This window comes from Rana temporaria, chromosome 3 (genome assembly GCF_905171775.1).
Source record: "Rana temporaria chromosome 3, aRanTem1.1, whole genome shotgun sequence".
NCBI lineage: Eukaryota > Metazoa > Chordata > Amphibia > Anura > Ranidae > Rana > Rana temporaria.
The window spans coordinates 216473529-216498131 of NC_053491.1; the positions used below are offsets into that span (position 1 = coordinate 216473529).

Below are 24603 nucleotides of genomic sequence, written 5' to 3' on the forward strand. Positions count from 1 at the left end.
TACCTGAGCCTGGCTGCTGATTGGCTAGAGTGGATGGATTGATTGCAGCGCAGCCATTGGCTGGCGCTGCTGTCAATCACATCCAGTGACGCGGCGCACCGAGGGGCGGGGCCGAGTGATACAGTGAGCCGCTATGGCAATTACTCACCACCATGCGAGCTCTCACATGACTGTGGTCAGTAATTGCGGGGAGGACCAGAGACAGCCACAGAGGGACCCCAGAAGACGTGGATCAGGGCCACTCTGTGCAAAACGAACTGCACAGTGGAGGTAAGTATAACATGTTTGTTATTTTAAAGGAAAACATTTTTTTCCTTTACAACCGCTTTAACACCTTAACGAAAGAAGGTAAAACAAATCCTAAAGTCCTGCAACTTTGAGATGTGTTCGTAAAAATTGTTCATATCAAATCCCAACTACTTTGTTTATCCAGGTGATTTATATATTTTTTTTCTTTAGGACAAATTGGGCTTTGGTAATGGATAGCTCCTGATTTTTAATTTAGCAAAAAAACACACAAAAAAAAAATATATTTTTTGTATATTTAGATGTACATTTTATGCGGTTACCATAACCTACCACCAAAAAAAAAAAAACAACCAAAAATAAATTCTCCTGTACACCAACCTTGACCTAGATCAAACACTTATCCAGCTAGATTTTCTTTAACACATAGTTTCACGTTTCTCCTATAGTAAGGAGGAAGAGATTCAATTTACATTTTCTCCATTCAAGAAAGAGGGAAAAAAAAACGCACACACACACACACGGGGATGGGGTGTACAATGACTGCAATGGCCAGAGGATATCACAGCGATCAGGTGGATCAAAAACCAAGCCTCCCAGTTCTCAATCTTAAAGGGGTGTTCCAAGCATTTTATCAACCCCCCCACCCCCCCCACATTGACCACTTCCTAGAATCTACTTGACCTTTTTATCCTGCAGTGCAAACACCATTTTATGACGTTTTTATCCTCCACTTCCACAGTAAGTCGCCGCAGCAAGGTATGTCATGTTCGCTCGCCCGTTGGCTCCTGGGGAGAGTGTCATCAATCCCAGGAGGCAATGGGCCTCTGCTACTTGTAGCATCGCTTCGCCGTGCTTTGCACGATATGCGCATGCACGAGATGGCCAGCAGCTTTCGGAAGGAGATACCAACCAGTAGGCTTCAGATACCCACACGAAAGGTGGGATCGCGCTCGGTGGGGGCAGCAAGGTACATTTAAAAAAATTTACAAAATCTACATTCACTACTAATGCTGTTGGATATGGAATTAGGTGAAAACAGGGGTGTTTAAAAAAAACTGGAACTCCGCTTTAAGTACAGGACCCAGGGCTCTCGGTGAGAGCCCAGTCTCTGTACTAGGAGCATGCTGTATAGCTCACTCCCAGCATAAAATCAACCATGCATATATGCCCTATGTACAGGCCCACATCCTTGAGGATTAATATTCTCAATCTCCATTAAGGTTCACTAATTTAGCAATACATTTCAGAATTCTCTGAACAGTCAAAAAATATCTTGGTATAATATCCATCCAAACATTCTCAAGTCTTGCACAATGGTAAAGCAATGAATACAAATGTCCAATGATGTTTTGCTGTGATAATTCACAGCAGAAGCCAATGTCCTCCGGCTCCTGCCGATCGCTCATAAAACACAGAGAACTGATACATGCCTATGTAAACGAGGCACATCTCAGTTTTGAAAGAGGAGGGGGGAGGAGGGAGCGATCATGTGTCTCTGCCATGCAGGGACTGGAATCACTATCTTCCCCTAGTGAAAGCAGCGCACACACACACACACACACACACACAGTACACAAAAACACTGGCTAGGAAGTGTGTTAACCCTTTGATCGCCCTAGATGTTTAACCTCTTCCCAGCCAGTGTCATTAGTACAGTGACAGTGCATATTTTTTGTACTGACCACTGTATTAGTGCCATTGGTTCCCGCAGAGTGTCAGTATCTCATAGTCCACCGCAACATCGCAGTCCCGCTATTAGTAGACAATCGCCACCATTTCTAGTAATTAAAACAATAAATACCAATTCCATAAAAATATTCCATAGTTTTTAGACGCTATAACATTTGCATATATCAATCAATATATGCTTATTGGGATCCTCTTTAACAAAAACATGTAGCAGAATACATATTGGCCTAAATTCATTTAGAAATATGATTTTTTTTTATTATTGGATGCTTTATAGCAGAAAGCAACACAAATAGTGATCAAATAGCACCAAAAGAAGGCTCCATTTGTGGGAAAAATAATTACATAAATGTTCCACTTCCGGAGGTCAAGTGGTTAAGACAAGTGTTCTTGATGTGGACAGAGGCTATAAAGGTCTCCCTGGAGTAGAGAGGCTACAACTAAGCATACCAACTCCATGCAAGACTGGCGCACGTTTAGGACTTTAGCTTCAAGATTGGGTAAATCCCATCCTCTTTTGGGACCATGGAGAGATTGGAATAGAAACCCTTGTACCGTTTGAAGGATGGAACTATGGTAATGAATCCCAGAACTAAAAGTATGCAAGTTGGCTAAATGCTGCAGAGAAAGACGGAGGTTGGAGGGAAAAACAATCCAGAAGCAAGAAATAGAATTCCATCTTGAAAATGGAAGACACAACCTCTAGAACCACCTGTCTGAAGTGTGAGCAAGCAAGAAATTCACAAACAGCAGGTTCAGGGTTTTTGGGCTGCCCAAAAAATTTGGCCAAAAAGGAGGTGGAAGGCTTGTTAGATTTGTCCTTCGAGGAATATCCCTGGCCACGAAAAAGTATTTTGTTAGCAAAAGAGGGGTGGGGGTCCTGCCTTGCAACGGGAGTCTTGTCTTCCGAGCTTGAAGTAGTAAAGTGCTCTTACCCCACCAGTGAGATTCTTTGTCATCACAAGCCATGCTGAACAGTCTGATCAGCAGACCAATCACTGTCTAAAGCTTGCAGCCTCGCCCTACGCAACATCTCCAAAATATACCCTTTCCTAAATAATGACATCACAAAGCTTCTAATTCACTACCAGTCAGCTCTCGCCTCAACTACTCAAACTTCCTCTTCGTTGGCCTATATATATATAGACTATCAGCCTTCAGCCCATCATGAATGCTGCTGCCATACTCATCTAGCATCCCAATCATTCAGTGTCTGCTACTCCACTCTGCCAATCCCTCCATTGGCTTCAGCTCACCCAAAAAATTAAAATCAAAATACTAACAACCTAAAAAGCCACACACAACTTGGCCCCCAGCTACACCATTAACCTAGTCCCCAAATACCAACCAAATCATTCTTTGATCCTCCCAAGACCTCCTGATCTCTAGCTTCCTTGTCACCTCCTCCCATGCTCAACTCCAGGATGTTCCCCATCCTATGGAACTCCCTACCCCAATCTGTCTATCACCTACACTGTTCACTTTTAGGCATTCCCTGAAAGCCCTTCTCTTCAGAGAAGCCTATCCTGCCCACACCTAACTGAACTTTTATTATTATCTCCATTAGCTCATACCCCAGTTATCTTTTGTATCATTTATCCCTCCCTTTTAGATTGTAAGCTCTAACGAGCAGGGCCCTCTGATTTCTCCTGTATTAAATTGTATTGTAACTATACTGTCTAACCTCATGCTATAAAGCACTGTGCCAACTGTTGGCAGAAGGAAAATCCTGCATAATAAAATATCAAACCCATCCATGATGAAGCATGGCTGTCTCCTTCAATAAACAAAAGAGATAACTAAAAGTTGAGTAAACATAACGGCATCTTATTGAACTACTATGCCTAAAGAATAATCTTCTTTCAAAAGCACACTGACCACTGAAAACCAAAATAAAAAGTTACATGGCTTCCTGCATAAAAAAGCTTGTAAAATGACAGCAGAAAATAAAGAAAAAAAAATTAAGAATTACCGGAAGTCATCAAGCGTTTCCTCTATCATGTTTCTTATGAAATTAATTTGAACAGATGTTAAGGGGGCTCCACTTTTCTCACTAGCCAATGAATCGGTAATTTTTTCTGACAATGAGGAAGCGATGTCTGAACTGATTGATGTAGATAACTTTGGGCCTGTAAAATGAAAAAAAGCATAGGACACTAAATACCAAAGAAAACTGTACTATAATCTACTAAACTTTGTCTTTAAAAGTTCAACAATAATTTACATATATTAACAGTAACAATATGAACTAGTAACGACTCAGGGGGTGGACATAAAGATGGTAGAGTTACATTTAATTAAATTCAAACACACCTCACTGTAGGTTTTATATGTTTATGTGTTCCCATTCACACAGCATAGCCCCTAAATTATTTTTTTTTTTTATCACATTTCTTCCCTTTAGTATGTTTAAACTGTTTCTCAGGAAAAGGGATCATGGCTGACTGCAATGATTTTTTTTTTTAACTCTGTCCTCATTAATATGCAATTAAAGAAGCTTAGCTTTGCTACCTTTAACCCTGTTAAGACAGACTGTTAAAACCTAGTTAAAACGGATAATGAAGATCATCTGCCTGCACAGTAAAGACACACGTCCAGCCCCCTCAAACATTTTAAACTAGTAGAATATTACAGTACTGGAGAATCGCAAATAGAGGATTTGTGCATAGTTGCATTGCTTAGCTATGTTTGATAATGAGTGTCTGTAGGCAACAGTGAAGCATAGTGGAGGCTCCTTGCAAGTTTGGGGCTTCATTTCTGCAAATGGAGTTGGAGATTTGGTCAGAATCAACAGTGTTCTCAATGCTGAGAAATATAGGCAGATACTCATCCATCAAGCAATACCATCAAGGAGACGTGCGATTAGCCCCTAATAAATTCTACAACAGGACAAAGACTCCAAACACACCATGCCATTAGGAACCATCCAGTAGTCCTGGAAGTGATGATTTAGCTTCCACAGAGCCCTGATCTCCACATCATTGAGTTTGTCTGGGACTACATGAAAGACAGAAGGCTTTGAGGCAGTCTACATCCACAGGTGATCTGTGGTTAGTTCTACAAGATGTTTGGAACAACCTACCTGCCGAGTTCCTTCAAAACATGTGAGCAAGTGTACCTAGAAGAACTGATGCTGGTTTTAGGGAACAGGTGGTCACACCAAATGTTGATTTGAAATTCTTTTAATTTACTTTCCATTTTGTTAACATAAAAATAAACTATTAACACTTCTATTTCTAAAAGCATTCTTAATTTACAGCATTTTTTCACACCTGCCTAAAACTTTTGCACAGTAGTGTGTGTATTAGGGCCGAAACAACTAATCGATTAATCGACAACTAATCGATTACGAAATTAATCGATTACAATTTTCATAATAGATTAATCGGCCAGTAACATAATGGGGTAAAGAAAAATGAAAATTAGCCCTTTATAGTGCAAAAAGAGCTAATTGCTACTGTAAATATTACTTTCACTGTCCCACAGTAAAAAAATGAACCCCTTACAGTAGCGATTATTTGCTCTTTTTGTACTTATTTTTGTTTTTTTAACCCCATTATGTTACTAAACATCTCAGGCCTGGGTCACACCTCTGTTTTTTGGTGCTTTTTGCAGAAACGCACTACAGTTCATTAACATGTTTTCCTATGGGACGCGTTCACATCCATACATTTTTTTCAGCTGCTGCGTATTTGGAAAGGGCAAGGAGTTGTTATTTATTTGGTTCAATATACTTCAATGGAGAAGCTGCAGAAAAGCATGTAATGTGTTTTTGCAGTGATTTGTGTTTTGTAATCTGCCCAACAAAAATTGTCCCAACATTTTTTAAAATGCAATTTTTTTTTTAAGGCTATTATCCGATTAATCGAAACAATAATCGGCCAACTAATCGATTATGGAAATAATCGTTAGTTGCAGCCCTAGTGTGTGTGTGTGTGTGTGTGTGTGTGTGTGTGTGTGTGTGTGTGTGTATGTGTATGTGTATGTGTATGTGTATGTGTATGTGTATGTGTATGTGTATGTGTATGTGTATGTGTATGTGTATGTGTATGTGTATGTATATATATATATATATATATATATATATATATATATTATACACACACACACACACACACACACACACACACACACACACACACACATACATATATATATATATATATATATATATATATATATATATATATATATATATATATATATATATATATATATATATATATATTACACATATACACACACATATACTGTATACATACAAAGCATCATTTACATCACATATACTATATATCTATCAAAAACCACTTGAAGCATAGATTCCCTTTAACAAAAAGCAAGCAAAAATAAAATATTTTTCATAAAATAATGAAAACAGTTGCATCTTACATACTTGCTGCATTTGTAATATAAGCTGGAACATCTTGTTTAAATTGGGGTTGCATAAGATTTCCTTTTCTTTCAATTGCTTCGGGAGTCCGTGATACAGGCACAGGTGATGTAGTCAAATTAATATGCTCAGCATTTGATGGTTTTGCAGGCTTAAGAAAGAAAACCATAAATATTAGACCGCTAAATACTTTTTTTTTTCATACAACCCTAAAATCATCTGCATTAGCTTATGGCTTGGCCAATTTTGGTCTTGTGATGTGACAGGGCAAACTCTGCCACCAGGGAGAGAAAAAAAAGAGTTAAACAAGGATAGTGTCTTATCTTATCTCCCTCCCTCTTATCCTCAGCAGCACTAGAAACTTCAGCACTGTAAAGCTCCTGAGCCAAAACAATCAAGGCTGAAAATGTTTTATTTGAAGAAAGTGGCATATTGTTTTGGAGACCAAGGAGAGGGGGGGAGTTTTCAATAACGAAGTGACTAATCTGGGCTTCAATAAAATGGCAGTCTCCAGCAGAAAGAAACAAGAGCAATGCTGGAGGCAATTTACAGCACACACTAATCTTGGAAGCATAATTATTATTAGCTAAATACCTTAAAACAAAGTCCAAAAAAAAAAAACACGTTATGTGTCAACACTACTTTTTTGCAAACATTCATGCTGTATTTACCTTTTAGAGGGCTAGGCAGTTTACTTGAGATTTTTTTATTTATTTTTTTAGACGGGGTACCTATTTCTCAATGGACAGATGGTTATTTAAAAACACAAAAGCAAGCCACTAGGAACAACAATGAAATGGTACTTTTTAACCACCGTCATACCAGGCACTTACGCACCTTCCCGCCCAAGCCAATTTTCAGCTTTCAGCGCTGTCGCAATTTGAATGACAATTGCGCGGTTGTGCTACACTGTATCCAAATGACATTTTTATCATTTTGTTTCCACAAAATAGAGCTTTCTTTTGGTGGTATTTGATCACCTCTGCGATTTTTATTTTTTGCGCAACTAAAAAAAGGCTGACATTTTTAAAAAAAAAAATAGGATTTTTATAACAGCTTACCTGTAAAATCCTTTTCTTGGAGTACATCACGGGACACAGAGCTGCATATTCATTACTATGTGGGTTATAGAGTCTACCTTCAGGTGATGGACACTGGTGTAATCAATTAAACAGGAAGTTCCCTCCCTATATAACCCCTCCCCTACTGGGAGTTCCTCAGTTTTTGTAGCAAAGCAATAAGTGTCCCAATATCCCCAAACAAGAGGGGTGGGAGCTCTGTGTCCCGTGATGTACTCCAAGAAAAGGATTTTACAGGTAAGCTGTTATAAAAATCCTATTTTCTTTATCGTACATCACGGGACACAGAGCTGCATATTCATTACTATGTGGGATGTCCCAAAGCAATGCTTACTGAGGGGAGGGAGACACCAACAACGCAGACCGCCATCAGAAGTGAGGACCTATAATGCTGCCTGCAGCATACTGCGCCAAAAAGCTGCATCCTCTTGCCGTCTTATGTTCACCTGATAGGAGTTAGTGAACGTAAGCACAGATGACCAAGTTGCGGCCTTGAAAATCTGCGTCAAAGGCTTGGAAATGCATTGCGCATAAAGCGTTTACCATCCTGGTAGGGAGCACCCCCACAAAAAAACAGGGGGAATCCTACTCTAACCACAAGCCTGAATAATAACCTGATGAATCAATCTTAAAAACAGTTGATTTTAGACGCTGCCTGCCCTTTCCTGGGGCCTCCTGGTAGCGCAACAACATCAGTTTTCCGTATCCGAGCAGCCGCTTCAGATAGGCCTAGACCCTTCTTACTCCAACGAGAGAGAGAGTGTAACCATTTTAATAGCTGACCTGAACACTGCCTGCCCATCTAGGGTCTTCTGGCAGCCCAATAAAAACGTCAGCTTTCTATATCTGAAACCTTCAGATAGGTATTTAACTGCTCTCATCTCAATTGAGAGAAAAGCAATAACCTTTCCTTCCGTGAAACAAGGTTTTGAAAAAAGGGAAGGTAAGAATATCTAGATTCAAATGAATACTAGATCCTTCTAGTAAATAAGGTTGGGTGAGGATGAAAATCACTCTACTTGTAAGAATAATTGAGTATGGCTCTATACCAAGAAAGTTGCCAATACTGAAACTCTTGGAGGCTACCACAACCAAGAACACCAATTCCCTTGTTAAAGGATGAAGGGAAATATGGTGCATCGGCCCAAGGAGCTGACCCTGTAAGCCGACAAAACTAGAGCCAATCCTCCGAGCACAAGGGCGACCTAACTGGTGGACTTATACAAGGGGTGACGTGCATAACAGCCCGGACCAAAGAGTGTGAAGTAATCGACCTTTTGAAGCAAGGCCGAGATCGGATCCTTGATATAACTTAAGGCTAGCTCCGTCTCCTTTCCAAATGTAGGAAGGCAGGAATTTTACCTTTGACAAACTTCCACGGATGCCACCATCTGGTTTCACACCAGGAACATGGGCCTTCCAGACCGTAGGCTATCTGGTCCTGGAGGCCAGCTCTCTTGTATGAATCAAGGGAATTGCCGCTGATTCTGAAAGCCCCGATCCTCGAGAATGTGGTCTATAATAGCCAGACCATTAATTCACCTGTTGCAAGGCAGAATGTAATACCCCCTGCAAAGTAGGCCTGGACAAGATGTAAGGGACTGTGGGTCCTCTACTACCCCCTTACTGTTCCTGCACCGAGAGGTCGTCAGGGTTATGCCGGAGTAATCAGGCCAGCTTCCGTTCTCCTCTAAATGTTGCATAGAAGCCACAAAAGTCGCGGCACTGGGGGGAGAGACACAACCAGTGACAACTGGTCCCCCCCCTCGGATTAAAAAACACATCTGCCCCGCATGCGGGTGGATCCTTTATCCTTGACCCCAAGCTGTTCAATCTCTTGTTGAGCCTGGACGCCAATACATCTTATGTACAGGGTACTATTTCTGTGACATTTGGTCAGGAAAACAGTCGGGGTGTAGAGGTCATTCTCCCGGAGACACTTGTTGACGGCTCCAGCGAATCGCCTGCCAATTCTGCATTTCATGAAATGACGAATGCCAATAGGCAAGGCACAAGCTCCTCCTTGGTAAATTAAGTAAATCACTAGTATGGCATAGTCTGATTGTACTCTGACAGAACCAACCTGCCACCTGAACGTTCAGGCCCCTAAGCCAGATGCTCCATCGGTAGCTCTAGCTGACAGATAAGGCTCCCTTGGAGCTTGACTACTTCCCCTGGGCCATGGTCTCTTCCTGACCTGGCAAACCCTTTTAGTTAAGAATCACCAAGAGGAATTCCAGCATATCTCTGGGACCGGGTTCTTTGGATAATGCTAGGTCAAGATCCACTCTTTCTAGGCCGACAAAATACTGTTTATAACAGCCCTGAATAAAAGTTAGTATAGGGAACTGTCTTGAATGAAGCCAGCATCTTCCCTAGTGCCTTAATCAAAAGGCCAAAAGTAAGGAACTGTTCCTTGCCGTGACCACATAGACCAGTTTTCTTATAGCGATGGTCTTGTCTGAGGCCAAAAAAAAACTCTCCTTTTTGGACTGTGCCAAACATACCCAGTTTCTTGTCAAATGAAAGAATGTATCTTTAGAGTTCCAGATACTTGACCATGCTGGACACCCTTAGGTCCAGCCATGCTACTGACTGACCCAACAGCAGGAGTTTGCTTCGGTATGCCATTACTGCTATACCCTGGGCCTACAGACCTGCTAGAGGCGGACCCTAGCACCCTGACAACCCAGGCACGGAGGCTAACCCAAAAAGGGCAAGACCACCAACTGGAGATAGTGCGGTTCCCCTGCGAAACGCAGACAACCTCTGCAGACCCAAGTAAATAAACACATATGCAACTGGCTCCCCATGTGTGTATGTGGCAAGTGTTAAAGCCATATGCCTCAATGGAAGTGTGTGTACATGGCAGCGTGTGTTCCTGGAAGCATGAATTCATATAAATATGTTTTAAGAAAAACATGCATATAGCATGTGTGCTCTAGAACAAGCATCTTGCAAGCAAGCATGCGATATAAACGTGTTATGCAACAATGTGCAACATGAACCCATGCAGACACGTATTTCTATGCAAACACAAGGAATCCTGTATTGCTTAATTAGGCCGCCATGTACAACTTTAAAGTAATCATGCATCCTTATGCGATTCAGCATCTTCCATGCGATCATCATCTTATGCATTTTAAGCACTATTGTGCGGACAAGAACCCTTGTGTGACCAAGGACTCTTGTGTGACCAAGGACTCTTGTGTGACCAAGGACCCCTGTGCGATCCAGCATCCTTATGCACTCAAGCATCTTAATGCGACTTTAGGCATTTCTGTGAAACAAGCCTCTCTATGTGATCAAGTATCCTTGGGTAATCCAGGACGCTGTTGATCCGACAACCATGTGTGATCCAGCTTATTTTTGCATTCAAGCATCTTTAAGCGATCTTTAGGCATTCTTGTAGAAACAAGCCTCTCTGTGCGACCAAAATATCCTCGAGTAATCAAGGGCTTGGGTGATCAGGTAATCATGTGTGATTCCAGCATTTTTATGCCTTCGAGCCTCTTTATGCGATTCTAGGCATTTCTGTGGAAACAAGCCTCTTTGTGTGACCAAATATCCTTGGGGAATCAAGGACTTGGGTGATCAGGTAATCATGTGTGATTCCAGCATTTTTATGCATACAAGCATCTTTATGCAAACTTAGGCACTTCTGTGGAAACAAGCCTCTCTGTGTGACCAAATATCCTTGGGTAATCCAGGACGCAGATGATCAGGTAACCATGTGTGATGCAGCATCTTTTTTGCATCCAAGCAACTTTATGCGATTTTAGGCATTTCTGTGGAAACAAACCACTTCTGTGTGACCAAACATCCTTGGGTAATCAAGGATTTGGGTGATCAGGTAACCATGTGTGTGTGATCCAGCATTTTTATACATACAAACGTCTTTATGCGATTTTAGGCCTTTCTGTGGAAACAAGTCTCTCTGTGTGACCCAATATCCTTGGGTAATCCAGGACTTGAGTGATCAGGTAACTAGCATCTTTATGCACTCAAGCATTTCTATGCAACTCTAACAAACATGCAACACCATACAGACAGAAACATGTATCCTTATGCGATCCACAATAAAACATGCTTTGTTACTTGTTTTTATCCCTCATGTATCTTATGCAACATGCGGACTGGTAAAAAGGAAGTTATCCTCTGTAGATGTGCGTTTCCTCAATTAAGAGACGTTAGCAATGTGTACCAGCAACTGTGCATCCCTCAGATGTGCATTTGGTTAGCCTGAAGCCGACACCAGGCTGAGGACCATATGGAGGTCTTACTAGCCACCTATAGGAAAACCTCTCTTTACACTCTAAGGAGAAGATAGAGGCTTTGGCCGAGTAGGCAGAGGGAAATTATATGCAGCATGAATCTCTGAAAAGACTGCAGGTGCAATCAGAACCTGTAGGGCTATTGATAGCTTCTCCTCGTTAGGCTGCAGCTCCTGTCTCCTGTCTCCTGTCCTCTGACAGTGAACCTTCCTCCCCAGCTCTTCTAATCCCTTTGTTTAAGGATTAAAGCAGGAAAAGGGACACACCCTGCTTTTTTTCTTTTTTTTTTTTTTTGCTTCTTGTGAGGATGCTGCGAACATAGCAGTTAACCTCTTGTAGAACAACAAATGTGATGCAAAAAACAAAACACATGCAGAGTGGCTGCAATGTTGGGGGAGGCTGCATTGATTGAGCCATCAGACCTGTCAGGCAATCTGTGAGCTGTCTCTACAGGGGAGAATAAGGGGCCACCAGGTTCAGGTGGCGATTCCTTTTTATATTCCTACCCCTGACCTTATTCAATGGGGAGACCAAAGTCCTAAGCTAAAAGCAGAGGAGCTTAACCCAGGTGCATCAACAGCTGAACATAGTCTGGCAGCAACAATGCCTGCTAATCTGCACAGCTAGATGCGGAGTAGGCGTCTTAGATGAATCTGTATCCAACTCACACAAGGTGCTTGCGTTTGTGTCCCCCTAGCTTTACAGAGCTCTGACGTCTGGGCCTTTTTGAAGAGCCCTCTCTGCGACTGCACTGAGCCGGTGAGCACGTGCGACATGGTAGAGCCTGAAGCTGAGGAAGTGGGACGCACAATAGACCAGCTAACACTTAAGCTTCCGTCTTTGGAAAGCATGGTAAGCGAAAACATCAGGCATGTCTTTTACTGCCCATAGTAGTGGAAAAACAGATAAGACTTGTAGCTACTCATGGAAGACAATGCTTTGCATAGGATTAAGGGCATTTTTTTTTTTTTTTTATGTACCAGCCCCTTCAAGGGGAGATATATGGGTACTACAGCCATCCTGTCTGAACAGACATAGTGGCCCAGGCTACATGCCGGCTAGGGGAGGTATATGGGTGCCCTGAGCCATCCCGTCTCAAAAGACATTGTGGTTTACATTGCCCATGCATAAAAACATAATATAGGCGAGACCCATAGTCCCCTACAGAAGACCTACTGTCGAACCAAGTCCCGTAGGTCCCTCTCTTACCTTTCCACGCTGCAGGGTATTGCCAAGCAAGAGGCCCAATCTTCCCCCTTCACCGTGGGTATAGTCCTAGACCTTCAGGGACCGGGGTCCATGGCAGGAACACCACACCCCTGGACCTATATAGCACCCTGGCAGCAGAAAAAACATTTGGTCCTTAGAAGGCACAAAGTTCTGGAACCCAGGATCCAGCCCTCCGCAGAGAGGCATTATAGGCTAAACCTCGTTCTTCGTACCGAGGCCCGGGTACCGTCCACTTTGGCTATGAAGCACCTTGGACGGATCCGGATTTATGGAGGCTTTTTACATCCAGCATGGATCCCTCCAGTGGAGCTCCTAAGAGCACATGTTAACTCGTGACCAACACCTTAGACACTGATGAAAAAACTGAGGAACTCCCAGTAGGGGAGGGGTTATATAGGGAGGGAACTTCCTGTTTAATTGATTACACCAGTGTCCATCACCTGAAGGTAGACTCTATAACCCACATAGTAATGAATATGCAGCTCTGTGTCCCGTGATGTACGATAAAGAAATTAAGTTTTAATTTTTTTTCTGTTAATTTTTTTATACATAAGTAAGTTTTCTTCAATTATGGGCACTGATATGGCGGTACTGGTTGGGCACCGATGAGGTGGCACTGATAAGCGGCGCTGGTATGCTTCACTGATGGGCACTCATAGGCGACACTGATGGGCACTCATAGGCGGCACTGATGGGCACTTATGGGTGGGCACTGGGCACTGGGCACTAATGGACACTGGGTGACACTGAGGGGTGGTACTGATGGCATTGCTGGGCACATCGATTGCATTTAAAACTTTTTTTATATCTCTATTTGTGCTCTATTGAGCACTGGGGGGAGGCACTCCCTGGTGGTCCAGTGTGGGGATCCGAGGGGGGGCTGCGCTGATAAACAATCAGCACGAACCCCCCGTCAGGAGAGCCGCCGATCGGCTCTCCTCTACTTGCGTCTGTCAGACGCGAGTGAGGAAGAGCCGGTCAACAGCTCTTCCTGTTTACATCGTGATCAGCCGTGATTGGACACGGATGATCACGTGGTAAAGAGCCTCCGCCGGATCTTTACCGAGATCGGAGATGCAGGGTGTCAGACTGACACCCCACATCACCAATCGCCGCGCTGCGCGCCCCCACCGGCATGAAATCCTGCAGGACGTCAATAGACGTCCAGTCAGGATTTCACAACCACTTCCCGGACATCAATCTCCTATTGACCGGGCGGGAAGTGGTTAAGAAGGTGGCCTTGCCTGACCAGGAGTTGATCAGTTTAAGCAAAAAACATATATGTTTCTTTTGTACTATGCCAAGTGCACCAATTTTCTAGGAAGATGATGTTTAACAAAAAATCAAAGACAAAATATTGAATTTATGTTGTAGACTTAACCACCTCTTTCTCCTAATGTTATGGTCATTAGCTGCAGAAAGGAAATCAAATTAACCAAAGATACACAGAGCAAGGATGCCTTTCGTGATAACACAAGGACCAATTTTCAAGGCTTAAGCCTTGTAACAGTCAAATAAAACTGCTATGCGTTACCCGTTTAAAATTCTCTCTTAAATCTGGCTTTTTAACATACGGTCTTCTTGCGTTAAGCTCTACATTTTGTGGCTCATCTTCTTCTTTAATTGGGCTTCCAATAATTAAGTGCAATGGAGAGGAATGCATTCCTTGTGAACTGGCACCAACAGGATGTCGCCTTGTGGCAGGCATGGAATTTAACTGAGCCAAGAAATCAAGATCTAAATGCAAAACAAAAATACCAGCTCTAAGTTAGCTACAAAAAAAAAAAAAAAAACAGCTTCAGCAAATTTAAAGCTAAAATTAGCAAAACAAAACTACGGTAGTAATAATGACGAACTATGATACAAGACAAAAACTTGCCCAAAATGGACATTTCCCACAAAGTAAATTTTTTGTTTAACCAAGGGTATTTACAGTCTTGTGTGCATATTTATAAAACCACCATCACCGATTATCAGTTTGATCACATTTATAAAGCCTATTCACCAACGAAATCCACTTGAAAATTCAACATGAGTCTACTTTGCCGCTATTCACTGAATATCCCATATTGTTTAAGGGAAACACCAACCATCAGTAAAATGAGTCAATAATACAGGCTCCATAGGGTTGAAAACATGCAATGTTTCAAACCGCAAATCATTTTAGCAATTCACCATTCTTTTCTTTTTATGACCCAATCACTTATGCAAAAATGATGCTGCCAGTTTTATATGTCCCTTAGTAAATGGCTTTTTATGAAAGTTCAAAAGATAAAGATTTTTGAACAGGGTTCTCAGTGTGTTAATTTAGGATATTCTTGCAAACACCAAATACAGGGAAAATTTAAATCAAAATGATAAAATAAGAATAGCAGAGTGTAAAATAACTATAAAAAAGGAGTCCACATACCATTTCCTTTAGAAGTGAGTTCATCCATCCCTTTAAAGTATAATGCATCTATAATAAAAAACAAAATTGTTACAAAATAAACTTCGTAAAATGTTGGGTATCATTATTTTGATTTCACATTAAGAAAATTTGTGGATTAGAGTTGCTGCACATTTCTGTTTTGTGAGAATCGTATCAGTGCTGTATTAAGGAAATTGAAATTGGCGATGGGACGAAATGCATTGCAGTGGAGTTTCTAGTGCTGATGTCTTGCTGCTGCTCGATCCTGGGTCAGAAGCGGCTTTGAATGCGAGTGTTTTGCATCGGTATATGTTTATTTGTGCTTTTAACCCAATTTGAATAAACTTGTGTCACAGGTGTTTCTGCGGTTGTAATGACAGCCCTATGTTCCAGTGAGTGTTGAATTCACAAGGAGTTGTTGGCTGGTTTTCGTGAACACTTTGGAAAGAGTACATGCAGTGGATATAAAAAGTCTACACATCCCTGCTAAAATGTCAGGTTTCGGTGATGGAAAAAAAAAAAAATGGGACAAAGAAAATAAATTTCAGAACTTTTTTCCACTTTTAATGTGACCTATAAAACTTGGTTGAACAACAAACTGAAATCTTTTAGGTGGAGGGAAGTAAAAAAAAAAAAAAAAAATATGTTGCATAAGTGAGCACACCTTTAAACTAATACTTTGTTGAAGCACCTTTTGATTTTATTACAGCACTCAGTCTTTTTGAGTATAAGTCTATCAGCATGGGACATCTTGACTTGGCAATATTTGCCACACTCCAAATCTCCTGTGCACAGCCCTCTTCAGCTCACTGCACAGATTTTCAATCAGATTCAGGTCTGGGCTCTGGCTAAGCCATTGCAAAACTTGGATCTTCCGCTGGTGAAACCACTCCTTTGTTGATTTGGATGTATGCTTTGGGTCATTGTCATGCTGAAAGATTAAGTTCCTCTTCATATTCAGCTTTCTAGCAGAAGACACAAGAAGAGAGGCGCCTCTGGGTGCAGATATAGGACAAGTTTATTAACACTTACAGGCAACTAACATTTGAGAAGACAGAAGTAGGCATGGATAAGTCTCAGCAAGGGGGTAATCTGGTCATTAGTATGTCGATCAGTTGCTGTGAGCAAGAGGCATTTTGCTCGATACAACATCGCTGGTAGTAGGAAGCTGGCCACGGTGGAGACAACTCAGAATGAGGCTTAGTTGGTATGCAGGAGAGAAGGGATGACGTCACTAGAAAGCAGCGAGTTTCTTGAGGACGACACGGCAGCTGCGCTCCTTTTTCAAGCGTGAGCAAAGCACCTCTTCCTTGCAGGAGCAGATCGACATACTGATGACCAGAATACCCCTTTGCTGGGACTTATCCACTCCTACTTATGTCTTTGTCTTGGGGCAGGGGGGGCACTGCGCCCCCCACCCCAAAGCACCATGTTGATGGGGACAAGGGCCTCTTCCCGACAATCCTGGCCGTTGCTTGTAGAGAAAAAAAAACACATGATACAAATGTTCTAAATTGAGTTGTAGTTCAGTGAGTAAAATAAGTATTTGATCCCCGACCAACCAACAATAATTCTGGCTCCCACATGCTCATGTGGTACACTGATTAGTCCTCTCAATTTAATGTGCTTGTTAGCAAGCACAAAGTCATGTTTTGCTTGGAGATCAAATACTTATTTTACTTCCTGAACTGCAACTCAATTTATAACATTTGCATCGTGTTTTTTTTCTGGATTTTTGGTTGATATTCTGTCGCTATCATTTAAAATGCACCTATGACAAAAATTATAGACCCTTAATTTCTTTGCAAGCGTACAAAATATGTAGGGGATCAAATCATTTTTTTCCAAACTGTACTGCTGCTACTTTCAGTGAAAGGTTAAACATTGGGTTAATTTGATCACGCTGTTCATAAAATAAATGTAATTAGATATGATCAATTCGGCAGCCATAAAAAAATAAAAATAAAATAAAAAACTGTTTGTCTTTGGGTAGGCATCAGCTCTTTGGTTGTGTAATCCCCTACATTTGCGTTTAGTATTATACATGTTGGTATATGTTTTCTGAGTTTATTATCCTGATGTCAACATATTTCTTTAGCAATAAAGAATTTCTTTAAAGCTATGAATGTTTATCCAATGTTTTTTTTTTATAGCACATACTAGCAGGGAATTTAGAACTTTCCTTTTTTGCACATTTATAGCTTACTGGGGAAAAAAAAAAAAACACCACACACAAAATCGCTAAAATATATGTATACAAGAAAAAAAAAATAGAACCCTCAAGCCCAAACTAAAAGCAATTAAACATAACTGCATGATATATTAAAATAATAATAATAATAATAATAATAATAATAATACATAATAATAATATTTTACATTTTACAAGATATTTTCAAAAATCATCTGAGCATGATAATATTTACATTGAAAGGACATTACCTTCACGAACAGGAGAGAATATATCTCCTAAACTACTTCGCCCAAACGTATCTACAGATTTCAAATCTGGAGTTTTAGAAAAATCTGTTTCTTTTGATGGTATTACATCAAGACTTGTGCTACGTGGCATACCTTGAGAGGATTATAAAACAAAAAACACAGTAAATCAACATTGGAGGTGTAAACTGAACTGCAATTCTAAAGGTAAATCTACCTGAAACATTTTGGAGCTATAGATATTGTCTTAATGTACAAAGAACTATCTACTTACCCTACTAAAGCAAATATTACAGGCCTATTTTAGAAGACTTGTCTCATTCGAAAGTTTTGGTAACTCATATCAGGTCTAAAAGTACATCAATGAACCACACCTAATAAAACAGCTAGCTTTGAATAGAGAACTCCTGTTAAGTTTTTTTTGCTGTCCGTCTCATACTGATTAAACATTGTGAAAGTGATTAACAAGGAAGGTGAAGTTTTTTTTGTTATTTTCAAGAATAAATGATACAAAGATTAACCACTTCCATACCAGGCCTATTCTAAAAAAAACTCCTCTCCTACATGTAAAAATCTTCAGAAAATTACTCAGAACCCCCCAAACATTATATGTTTTTTTTTTTTTTTTTTTAGCAGACACCCCAGGGAATAAAATGGCGGTCATTGCAACTTTTTGTCACACGGTATTTGCACGACAATTTTTCAAATGCCTTTTTTGTGGAAAAAACAATTTATGAATTAAAAAACAACAAAACAGTAATGTTAGCCCAATTTTATTTGTAGAATGTGAAAGATAATGTTACGCTGAGTAAATAGATACCCAACATGTCACGCTTTAAAATTGCGTACACTTATGGAATGGCGCCAAAATTTGGTACATACAAACCTTCATAGGCGACAATTTTTTTTTTTTACAGGTTACCAGTTTAGAGTTACAGGGGAGGTCTAGTGCTATAATTGTTGCCCCCACTCTAACCACGTGGCAATACCTCATAAGTGTGGTTTTGACCAGTGTTTACATATGCGGGCGCGACTTACGTGTGCGTTTGCTACACACGCTTTAAAAAAAAAAAAATGTATTGCTTATTTTACTTTTTTTATTTTTACACTCTTTACAGTTTTTTTTTTAAACACTTTTTTTCATATTACAAGGAATGTAAACATCCCTTGTAATAGGAATGGTGCACAACATGTCCTCTTTATGGAGAGATGTGGGGTCTATCAGACCCCACAACTCTCCTCCAGGCTGGAAAGCATCAGATCAAAAAAATAAATAAAACGTTCTGATGCGTTCCAGCTGAGATATCAGCTTTGTTTATATCCACAGCCCGGATTTGACATCATAACGTCACGCCCATGCCTCCAACAGTCAGAGACTGGAAATCTCTGCCCTCTTCATCTGGCAGCTTCTTTCTCCAGGTCCTCGATCGCACAGGCGGGCCCAGAGAAGCATTGGAGGGGGGTTGTCCCCTCCCGCCACCTGTAAGAATGATCAAGCGGCTAAACTGCCGCTATGATCGTTCTTATGGTGCACAGAATCCCAGACTGAAAAAGAAGATATCTGAAAGTCAAAGACATCATATGACGTCCTTGTGCAGGAAATAGTTAAACTATAAAACTAAAAAAGGGATTTTTAATACAGCTTACCTGTAAAAATCCTTTTCTTGGAGTACATCACGGGACACAGAGCGGCATATTCATTACTATATGGGTTATATGGAGTACCTTCAGGTGTTGACACTGGCAATCTCAAACAGGAAATGCCCCTCCCTATATAACCCCCTCCCATAGGAGGAGTACCTCAGTTTTGTAGCAAGCAGTATGCCTCCCAAAATGGTCCCCAAAAAGAGGGGTGGGAGCTCTGTGTCCCGTGATGTACTCCAAGAAAAGGATTTTACAGGTAAGCTGTATTAAAAATCCCTTTTTCTTTATCGTACATCACGGGACACAGAGCGGCATATTCATTACTATATGGGATGTCCCAAAGCAATGCTCACAATGAGGGGAGGGAGAACATCTCCAAGACAAAAGGATTTAATTTAGAGAATACTCAAATCATAATAAATCCAACTTAGTTGAGAAAAATAATCTTAAATTTTAAATTTAACTCAAAAAAGAGGAGCCCCCGGATTCCGAGGGTCTCAAACTGCAGCCTGCAGCACTGCCTGCCCAAAGGCTGTATCAGAATTCCTTCTTACGTCCAACTGGTAGAACTTTGTAAACGTGTGGACAGAAGACCAGGTTGCCGCCTTGCAAACTTGAGCCATAGAGATCTGGTGGTGTGCTGCCCAGGAGGCGCCCATGGCCCTAGTAGAATGAGCCTTTAATGATACTGGAGGAGGCAACCCTTTCAAGCCGTAGGCCTGAGTGATTAATTGCTTAATCCACCTAGAAATGGTGGACTTTGCAGCTGCCTGCCCCTTCTTGGGCCCATCCGGTAATACGAACAGCACATCTGTTTTCCGGATCTTCTTTGTAGCTTTAAGATAGGCCTTCATGGCCCTGACGATATCCAAGGTATGCAGCAACCCTTCCTTTCTGGAAGTAGGTTTAGGGAAGAAGGATGGTAATACCAAATCCTGGTTCAAATGAAAACTGGATACAACCTTCGGTAGGAAGGAAGGATGAGGGCGGAGAACGACCCTGTCCTTATGAAAAATAAGATATGGTTCCTTACAGGATAAGGCCGCCAGTTCCGATACTCTTCTTGCGGAAACTATGGCGACCAAAAATACTAACCCTTTTGTCAGTAAAACCAAAGGAATTTCAGCCATACGGCTCAAACGGTTGTTTCTGTAAACTTGACAGAACAAGGTTTAAATCCCACGGACAAAGCGGGGATTTAACTGGAGGATTAATACGTAAGACCCCTTGAAGGAAGGTCTTAACCAGCGAGTGGGTGGCCAGCGGCCGCTGAAACCACACTGACAGAGCAGAAATCTGTCCTTTGATTATGCTTAATGCCAATCCTTTATCCACTCTTAGCTGGAGAAAACTTAATACTCTATCGATGGTAAATTTGCGAGAAAGCCATCGCTTGGACTCACACCAGCCTACATAGGCCTTCCAGACCCTGTAATAAATCACCCTAGAGACCGGTTTCCTGGCTCTGATTAGGGTAGAGATTACTTTCTGAGACAGACCTCTACCCCTGAGAATCAGGGATTCAGTTTCCAGGCCGTCAAATTTAGATGCCGTAAGGCAGGGTGGAGGATCGGACCTTGCGATAGCAGGTCTGGCCGTAGAGGAAGAGTCCAAGGGTCTCCCACTACCATCTTTAAGATTAGTGAGTACCATGCCCTTCTGGGCCATGCTGGAGCTACCAGGATGACTGGTATGTGCTCCACCCGGATCCTGCGCCGCAGGCGGGGTAGTAACTGGAGCGGGGGAAACGCATAAAGAAGTTTGAACTGATGCCAAGGGCAAACCAACGCATCGGTTCCGCAGGCCATCGGATCCCTTGAGCGGGACATGAACCTGTCTAGCTTCTTGTTGAGTCTCGATGCCATGATATCCACGTCCGGCACTCCCCATCTTTGGCAGAGTGCTTGAAAGATTTGTGGATGCAGAGACCATTCCCCCGGCAAAAGAGTCTGGCGGCTTAAGAAGTCCGCCTGAAAGTTGTCCACTCCTGGAATGAATATTGCCGATATGCAGGGCACATGAGCCTCTGCCCATAGGAGAATCAAGCTCACCTCTCTCTGAGCGGCTTGACTCCTGGTTCCCCCTTGGTGATTTATGTATGCCACGGCCGTGGCATTGTCTGATTGAATTCTCACCGGGAACCCCTGCAATTTTGACGTCCAAGCCCTGAGGGCTAGTCGAGCAGCTCTGAGCTCCAAGATGTTGATGGGCAACTGCTTCTCTGGCGTTGCCCAAGTACCTTGGCGAGTGCAACCATCCAAAATTGCTCCCCAGCCCGTCAGGCTGGCGTCTGTGGTCACTATCTTCCAAGCCACTGGGCTGAAAGACTTCCCCTTCAGTAGATTCTGAGGGTCTAACCACCAGCACAGACTTTGTCGGACTCTTGATGAGAGCGGCAACGGGATATCCAAGGCCTGCGGCCTTCTGCTCCATGCTGACAGGATGGCTGCCTGCAGGATGCGAGTGTGGCTCTGGGCGTATGGTACCGCCTCGAATGTGGCCACCATCTTGCCTAGTAATCTCATACATAGGCGAATAGTCGGTTCCTTCTTGCTTAGAACCAGTAGGATTAATTCCTTGATGGCTTTGACCTTCCTCAGAGGTAGAAACACTCTTTGTTGTTCTGTGTCTAATCTCATGCCGAGATATTCCAACTGCCTTGTGGGCAGGAAAGCTGACTTTTCTCGATTTAGGACCCAGCCGAACTTCTCGAGGTATTGGACCGTGAGGGCCACTGCTCGCTCCAAGCCGGGAGACGAGTGATCTATGACTAGGAGGTCGTCCAGGTATGCTAGGATCGTGACCCCTTGGATCCTTAGTTTGGCTAGGATTGGAGCTAGGACCTTCGTGAACACCCGGGGGGCCGTAGCCAACCCGAAGGGAAGCGCCACGAATTGGAAGTGACGCGAAGCCACCATGAAGCGTAGATATCTTTGATGTGGCTGATAAATTGGAAGATGAAGGTAGGCATCCTTTATGTCTATGGACGCCATGAAGTCGTCCTTTTGGAGTGTGGTAGCTGCTGACCGCACGGTTTCCATCCGAAATGAGCGGATCTCTAGGTATGTATTTACCATCTTTAGGTCCAAAATTGGCCTGACATCTCCATTGGACTTCGGGATGATGAATAGGTTGGAGTAGAAACCTAGCCCCTGTTCCAGGACTGGTACCTCTACTATTACTTCCTGGGAAAGTAGCTGATCTAATGCCGACATTAATGCGGCTCCTTTCTCCGGATCGTTTGGAATCCTCGACTCCTGGAAATGAAGAGGAGGAAACCTTAGGAAATCTAATTTGTAGCCCGTGGCCACGGAAGACCGTACCCACTCGTCGGGAATGCTGGCTTCCCAAACCTCTGAAAAGAGTCGCAGCCTTCCCCCCACCTTCGTGGGTGGGGGCGCCCCTTCATAAGGTCGGCTTGGGGGCTGGGTTTGCTGGTTTGCGAACCCACTGCTTTCTGCCTTTAGCAGCCTGTCCTTGTGATTTGCTGTTGAAGCCGAAGTTTGCTTTCGCAGGAGGCCGTCGATACTGTTTGGCATTAGAGGGCCCCTGCCCAGGGGAGTACTGTCGTTTAAACGCAGGCCCCTGAAACTTCCTCTTAGTTGGCAAGAGAGTACTTTTGCCATTTGAAATGGTTTGAATGTATTTATCTAGGTCTTCTCCGAAGAGTCTTCCTCCATGGAAGGGGAACCCTACCAGGAGCTTCTTGCATGGGGGCTCGGCCTCCCAGCTTTTTAACCATAAGAGTCTTCTCATATGGATAAGGGATAACGATAAACGTGACGCTTGCTGGATAGAATCCTTAATTGCGTCTACTGTAAAACATATGGCCTTAGGGACATCCGAAAATTATTCTGCCTGCTGGGCAGGAATAAGTTTAAGCATCTGCTTAACCTGATCCGATAATGCTTGAGCAACCCCAATCGCAGCCACGGCTGGCTGTACTACTGCCCCTGCAGTAGTGAAGGAGTTCTTAAGTAGTGCTTCCAAGCGTTTATCAACTGGATCCTTGAATACCTGTATGTTTTCTACAGGGCATGTTAATGATTTGTTAATACATGAGATGGCTGCGTCCACTGCAGGAGTAGCCCATTTCTTGGAAAATTTATCTTCCATAGGATATAGGGCAGAGAATCTTTTAGGTGGTAAGAAGATTTTTCTGGCTTGTTCCAATCTTGGAACAAAACTCCCTCTAGTAGAGGGTGGATCGGAAATACTGCATTGCTTTGAGGCGCCCTCAGTGAGCCCAAAGCTGAAACCGTAGATACCTGGAGATCTGGTACTGGCAAGTTGAATGCATTTATGGACCAAGTCCGTTAAGGCTTGAGTCCACCAGCTCTCCCCTTGGGAGACTGCTCCAGACTCCTCTGTATCCGGATCTTCGATCCCTGAACCTACTTGGTCCTTGTCCAAGAGGTCGTCCAATTCCCCTGAGGAAAGGACCTCCTCTTCTGAGGGTCTGCGCTCGGGCGACGGAGATCTAATCCGTTTACTGCCCCGCATAGCTGTGGCTATCATTTTTCCCATTCTTTTCTCCATCTCTCTTAAAGAGGTGAGTAATACCTCGTCCGTGACCATCTTAGGGTTGGACTGACCCGCGCCAGCTCCAGCCCCAGATCCCGATGGCCCCAAGGCTCCCTGTGGGGAAAGCAGCGGCATAACTTTGTCCGAGACCTTAGACTCTCCGGATGCCTATGGTACAATACCAAGGTACACCTGCTACCTATTGGTATTTGGAACTATAAAAGTTAATTGCCCAAACACCTGTTTGGGGGATAAAAAATGCTGCCTCTCCCCTAGATGACTTTTTTTTTTTTTTCGTTTTTGTTTCAAATCCAGGAAAGAAAAAAACATTCTGTCCCCCTGAGTAGTATTGCAAAGAAAAACTATGAGATGGAAAAGAAAACAGCCTATTTCTAGGCTTGAAAAACAGTCTTCTGAAGACTGCAATATCCTTTCTGGCCACTGTGAGTCCTCGGCGCCCCGTGCTGCCGTTCTGGTCTTTCCTCCCCCGTTCCAAAGTATTGAATGGAACAAACAAGGAAGGGCCGCCCCTTCCTTAAGCCACTGACCCGCCCTTCCCCCCCCCAGCAATCTCAAACAGGAAATGCCCCTCCCGACAGGGGGGGGGGGGGGGGGGGGGGAGGGGGGGGGTTTGGGAGGAAGGGACCTCTCTGTTCCAGCAAACTGCAGCCTGCA

General features: G+C 42.7%; 1 protein-coding gene across 1 annotated transcript in view; it reads right to left on the minus strand.

Moving 5' to 3' along the window:
* The window catches only part of NEDD1 (NEDD1 gamma-tubulin ring complex targeting factor), a 101322-nt gene that overhangs the window by 13371 nt on the left and 63348 nt on the right, over window positions 1-24603 (minus strand). Inside the window, exons 9-13 of the mRNA XM_040344232.1 lie at window positions 17764-17895; window positions 15322-15369; window positions 14446-14648; window positions 6332-6479; window positions 3911-4067 (exon numbers count right to left, since the gene is read on the minus strand). Of these exons, the coding sequence (XP_040200166.1) occupies window positions 3911-4067; window positions 6332-6479; window positions 14446-14648; window positions 15322-15369; window positions 17764-17895 (688 nt within the window). The remainder of the gene's footprint in view (window positions 1-3910; window positions 4068-6331; window positions 6480-14445; window positions 14649-15321; window positions 15370-17763; window positions 17896-24603) is intronic.